Here is a 5,360-nt window from a genome sequence, read left to right as displayed (position 1 = left end):
TGCTAGAATCCATTAACTTTTTCTGATGTTTATGGCTCTCTCTACAGGAAACCTCTGTTGCATCAGATACCAGCTGATATCAGCATTGTGTGATGTCAATTCTAAACCTCAGTTCAGCTTTTGTTTGCCTGGACTTCGCTTGAGTGACATTTTATCCCTTTATCACAGGGCCTGGTTTACAGTATGCACTTGACCGGCTTCTGGTCGGCAGACGCAGCAATTCAGTTCCTGAATCCAAAAACAAGACTTTGGATTAGCTGACAATCATTAGTGCTAATTTGAGTTTCAGCTTGTTTTGAAGGGCTGGAAGAATAAAAGTTCTCACAGTTAATGCTGTTTCTTTTTTCTTACAGAGTGTTTGAAGAGAAAATGCCAGTTATCAGGATGCTGAGGCGGGTAGTGGGCCCAATGCTATTGCGCCCAGCCTGTGGCTGTTCGACATCTGTCTTGCCAGTCCGGTTTCTGGGCACCTCCCCTCGGCAAGTTGCAGCAGATGCCAACTACCACTCTGCCTCTTTCTCTGAAACAGACCATCCACGTGTCTTAATTACAGGTTGGTTTTTTTTTTTGTTCTTTTTTTCCATGTTGGTGACTCGATTCTTTCTTTCTGTGCTGTTTTGTGTGACTATCTCTTTGTTTTTGGAATCTGTAACGTGCTGTCAGAGCCTCCCTGTCTCCATAGCAGCAGATGGTACAGTCCAAGCAGGTTGACTAGATAGCATTCAGAGTCTGGATTTATTTACTGTATATAAGGGATCACAGATTGAGAGGTATTTCATAATATACTCTTTCTTTTTCTTTGAGACAGAGTCTCACTCTGTTGCCCTGGGTGGAGTAGTATGGTGTCATAGCTCACAGAATCTCAAACTCTTGGACTCATTTGATCCTCCTGAGCAACTGGAACTACAGGCACCTGCCACAATACCTAGCTTTTCTGTTTTTAATAGAGACAGGGTCTAACTCTTGCTCAGAGTCTTAAACTCCTGAGCTCAGGTAATTCACCTGCTTCAGCCTCCTAGAGTGCTAGGATTATAGGCATGAGCCACCACACCCAGCCATAATATAAAATTTTTTATTAGAGAAGCTAATTTTATTGATCAGACACTCCATTTTCCACTGTTAACTTGTTCGAGAATATTGCAAATCCAAAATCCTTATCTGATCATCTTGCCAATGCTTGAGTTCCCTGCCATAATCTTATTTTGTTGTCTGAAAAGACCTAGGAATCTGGGAGCCAAACAGGTGCTCTGAAAGGGTACCAGGACCAAAACATTGAGTCTGGAGTCAGACACCCCTTTTCTTGGCCAAATCCCTCAACCTAAACTTAGTGTCATTCATCCCAAACTGTTGTTGCACATTTGAGTATGAGAAGGCAAGTTAGCATCTGCTTGAGCTCGTTGTTGCCATTGAGCTCATCATTGCTCCCTGATCCTCCTTACCTTGAATATACCTAGCATCTGACTGTTCCTTCTACACTTGGCTCTTCACTTCCTGCCAGCCCAAGCCCACTTCTGATATGATTGACACATTTTCTTTCTCTTCCTTGTTAAGTTTTCTTCCATTGGCTTGACATCATTCTCCTTCTCCCTTTCCTCAGTTTATATGTGTATGTGCAGGAAATCTCACTTGTATGTCTTCCTGTCTCATGGGTTTGCCCTAAGTGAAATTCACTGTTGTCTTCTCTAGATGTGCTCCTAGCCAGTGTTCCCATTTCTATTAGTGGCATCTTTAAGCCTGATATAAACCACCACGACTGGTTGATTATTTCTGTGGAGATGGAGTCTCATGATGTTGCCCAGGCTGGTCTGGAACTCCTCGTTTCAAGCAGCCCTCCTGCCTCAGCCTCCCAAAGTGCTGGGGTTACAGGTGTGAGCCATCACACCTGGACATTTTTAACTCTTAGTGGCTCATTGCTGATTCATTTCCCCCTTGTTCAAACGACTTCTGGGTTTCTCCCTTATTGCCTGTTCACATCTCAATCCATTTCTAATGCAGGGATAGGACTCTGGTTAATCCCACCAATTATTGATAATTGGTTTTGAATCTTACTGGCACCTATAGCAGACAAGCTTCGGAGCCCATCAAAGTAAGAAAGGCTGGGAGTAAATTCCTACCCCAGGAAGTTCCAGGCCAGTTCCAGGCCTGTGTTTGGCTGTTGTGTGATTTTTCTCCTCTTGTGTCCTCCTTTCCTGTCTTCTAAGCTGGTCCATGCTGGAGGGTTTTATCTCTGAAACCAGTATTGCCTGCAGTGATCTCCTTCTCCCCAGAGGGGGAGATCATTGCATGTTCTGAGTGCTGTCCCATTGTACTCTTCATTCTGAGAAGAGTGGAAGGAAGCAGCAATTAGTTCAACCTGGGGCTTTATCCCATTAGCTAGGATGAAAGAATAGTCTTACGAAGTTAGTACATTTGGAGAATAATTGGACTGGTTAGATTTGGATTACAGTTTCACTTTTTTCCTCCCTCCAGGAGGTCTTGGCCAGCTGGGAGTGGGGCTTGCTAACCTTCTGAGGTAAGAGCCCTAAAAACTTGAAATTCAAAACCTGAGTTCTTAAGTATGTGAGGTTCATCTTTGATGCTGTTTAGCCATCTTTTCTCTCTCTCCATGCCTTACCACTTTAGATATCACACCTAAATGAATATTTAAAATGCATTTCATTTTGCCTCTTAGTACGACAGACAGGTTGCAAGCCCTCGACTCATGTCCAGACCCATCCTTTACTCTCTTACCTAACTTAGGCAAAATGAGACACATAACTCTGAGTGGAGCTCTTGGGTGCTAGCTGTGTGGGGGCAGCAGGAACGACGCAGGATTTGGGGAGAGTAAGAGAAAAGAATAAGATGAGGGAAGAGAAGACTAGGGGGAGGTAAAAACTGCTGGGTACTAGGAAGAAATTGGTGACAGACATAGGACTGGCAATGGCGTGAGAGTAGAAATGAGTGACAAAGCCCGGGGCCGGGGGAAAGGCCCGAGTGTGAGAAGGGCAAGAACTGAAGTGTGTGTATCCAGGAGGAAGAGGAAGGAAGGATTTGGAGGCTGATGGGAACTTGTAGTTCCTAAGTCAAAATCATTTTCATCGGCCCCATTATATAGATATCGCCAACTTCTGTGTATTGGTATTTCCCCTCTAGGAAACGATTTGGGAAGGACAATGTGATTTTGTCCGACATACGGAAGCCTCCCGATCATGTCTTCCATAGCGGTAAGAGATCCTTAGGCCTTCCTTTTGTTTCTGTCTTTAATTTTCAAAGTGCAGTTACACAGGTGGCTCCTCAGCGCATGCAACAGGTTGTACCAGGTTCATGAATAACAGGGAGTTGAGACACAAATATGCCGCTTAGAAATATTTATATTTTTATGTGAATATAATATATGTACATAACACACATAAAGCCCTAAGTGCCTGGCATGTGCAAGTTCCATAGGAGCACTAGATGGTGTTGCCTATGGGGTGGGCTTGTTTTTCTTCCAAAGAAAAACGCTTCCTAGTGCCTGACTGGTTTAGATCCCCATTTGCTGCCAAAGAAATTGACAAGTCGTGGGAAAGAGAGGAAACGTCCATTTAGTTCTTCAAACCCCAAACATCTTCACTTCTGTGGTTTCACTTTGTGCTCCCTGTAGGCCCGTTTATTTATTCTGATATCTTGGATTACAAGAGTCTTCGGGAGATTGTGGTAAACAACCGCATCACCTGGCTGTTTCATTATAGTGCTTTGCTCAGTGCGGTTGGAGAAGCAAACGTGTCCCTGGCGAGAGCTGTGAATATAACTGGTAAGCGTCTGGCCCTTGCCCAGTGTCATCTGTTTGACAGTTTTTCTAGCCTTTGGCAAGGAGAGATTTTTCCAGATTATGACACCGTCCGTTCGTTTCAGGATTGCACAATATTCTGGACGTTGCAGCAGAGCACAGTGTGCGGCTGTTCGTGCCCAGCACGATTGGGGCTTTCGGACCTACCTCGCCCCGGAATCCGACCCCTGATGTCTGCATTCAGAGACCCAGGACCATCTATGGGGTGTCCAAGGTGCATGCGGAGCTCATGGGAGAAGTAAGCATCACCTGGCGGGATTGCCGAGTGTGCCCTGGGCAAAGCGATGGGGTGTTTTCTTCCCCATTTTTTAGCCTTCGTCTGATTGGAGGTATTTCCCATCTCCCCCAGTCCTGGATCCCAGAGTTGCTCTCTTAGCTCACTGTTTGCCAAGTGGCAGGTGTTGTCTATAGCTTATAAAGAGCTACTGAGCCACATGGCAATGCTGGACACTGCCGAGGGCCGTATGTGGCTCCCTCGTCTGGTTTGCTGATGTCTTGTTTGTACCACACATCCTTTGTGCTGCCAATACTGCTAGTTGTCAGTGTGTATAAACCTTTTTATTATGGAAAATTTCAAATGTTGGTCTTTATAACTACAGTGAAATTTGGTTGCTGTCTAATCTTTCAGCTGAAGTGCCACAATCATTGCTGTCTCATTTACCATCCTCTGCTCTCCTCCAATGCTGCAGGAACGTGCTCCTGCGCACCTGTTTAGGAGAATGAATGGCAGCTCCTTTCCAAGGACAGCTTGGAAATCCCTGGTGTAGGGTGGTTTCATATTTACAATGTTGATTTATCTTTGAAGATAAAAACTTGAGTTGTTTATTAAAGGTAAAGGAGGCCAGGTGTGGTGGCTCAGGCCTATAATCTTAGCACTTGGGGAGGCTGAGGCAGGATGATCCCTTGAGGTCAGGAGTCTGGAGTATAAGACTAGCCTGAGCAACACAGCGATAGTGAGGCCCCTTCCCTGCAAAAAAAGGAAATTGTTGGTGCTATGGTAGTTTCCTGTAGTCCCAGCTGCTCAGGAGGCAGAGGGATCCTTGAAGCCCAAGAGTTCGAGGTTGCTGTGAGCTATGATGAAGCCACTGCACTCTAGCCCAGGCAACAGAGCAAGACCCTGTCTCCAAAAAAAAAAAAAAAAAAAACAGTACCTCTTGGAAATTCTCAATTCTCAAGTCTTCATTTCCTTTAGGAATATTTTAATATAATTGCGTGGAATGGTATTTCAGGAAAAGGCTGTCGTTATTTTGTAGACTTTGATTTAAAAGCTGCTTTGTTCAAGTAAGTTTCCTCTTGTTCGTAGTATTATCATTACCGGTATGGGTTAGATTTCCGATGCCTGAGATACCCTGGAATCATTTCAGCTGACTCCCAACCTGGAGGAGGAACAACTGGTAAGTGTTTTCTGGTTCTTTTATCCCTTGTGTGTAAAATAGGCTTTCTTATTGCTAGGAAGAGTTGTCATCATGGTGAACGAATCTGCTCTGTTTTTAGTTGTGTGCTGTCCTGAGGTATGATAGATGTTTGACAAAGGCAGGATTTTTTTTTTTTT

General features: G+C 44.5%; 1 protein-coding gene across 1 annotated transcript in view; it reads left to right on the top strand.

Annotated features, from left to right (window-relative positions):
• Window positions 1-369: 369 nt before the first annotated feature.
• LOC100954012 (L-threonine 3-dehydrogenase, mitochondrial) overlaps window positions 370-5,360 on the top strand; it is an 8,066-nt gene continuing 3,075 nt past the window's right edge. Inside the window, exons 1-6 of the mRNA XM_003793925.1 lie at window positions 370-553; window positions 2,470-2,512; window positions 3,133-3,203; window positions 3,623-3,772; window positions 3,874-4,046; window positions 5,112-5,202. Of these exons, the coding sequence (XP_003793973.1) occupies window positions 370-553; window positions 2,470-2,512; window positions 3,133-3,203; window positions 3,623-3,772; window positions 3,874-4,046; window positions 5,112-5,202 (712 nt within the window). The remainder of the gene's footprint in view (window positions 554-2,469; window positions 2,513-3,132; window positions 3,204-3,622; window positions 3,773-3,873; window positions 4,047-5,111; window positions 5,203-5,360) is intronic.

The sequence above is a fragment of the Otolemur garnettii genome, unplaced genomic scaffold (genome assembly GCF_000181295.1).
Source record: "Otolemur garnettii isolate 467f Iridium unplaced genomic scaffold, OtoGar3 scaffold00074, whole genome shotgun sequence".
Taxonomy (NCBI): Eukaryota; Metazoa; Chordata; class Mammalia; order Primates; family Galagidae; genus Otolemur; species Otolemur garnettii.
Note: the sequence above shows the minus strand (reverse complement) of the source record. Positions and strands in the feature narration are given on the sequence as shown.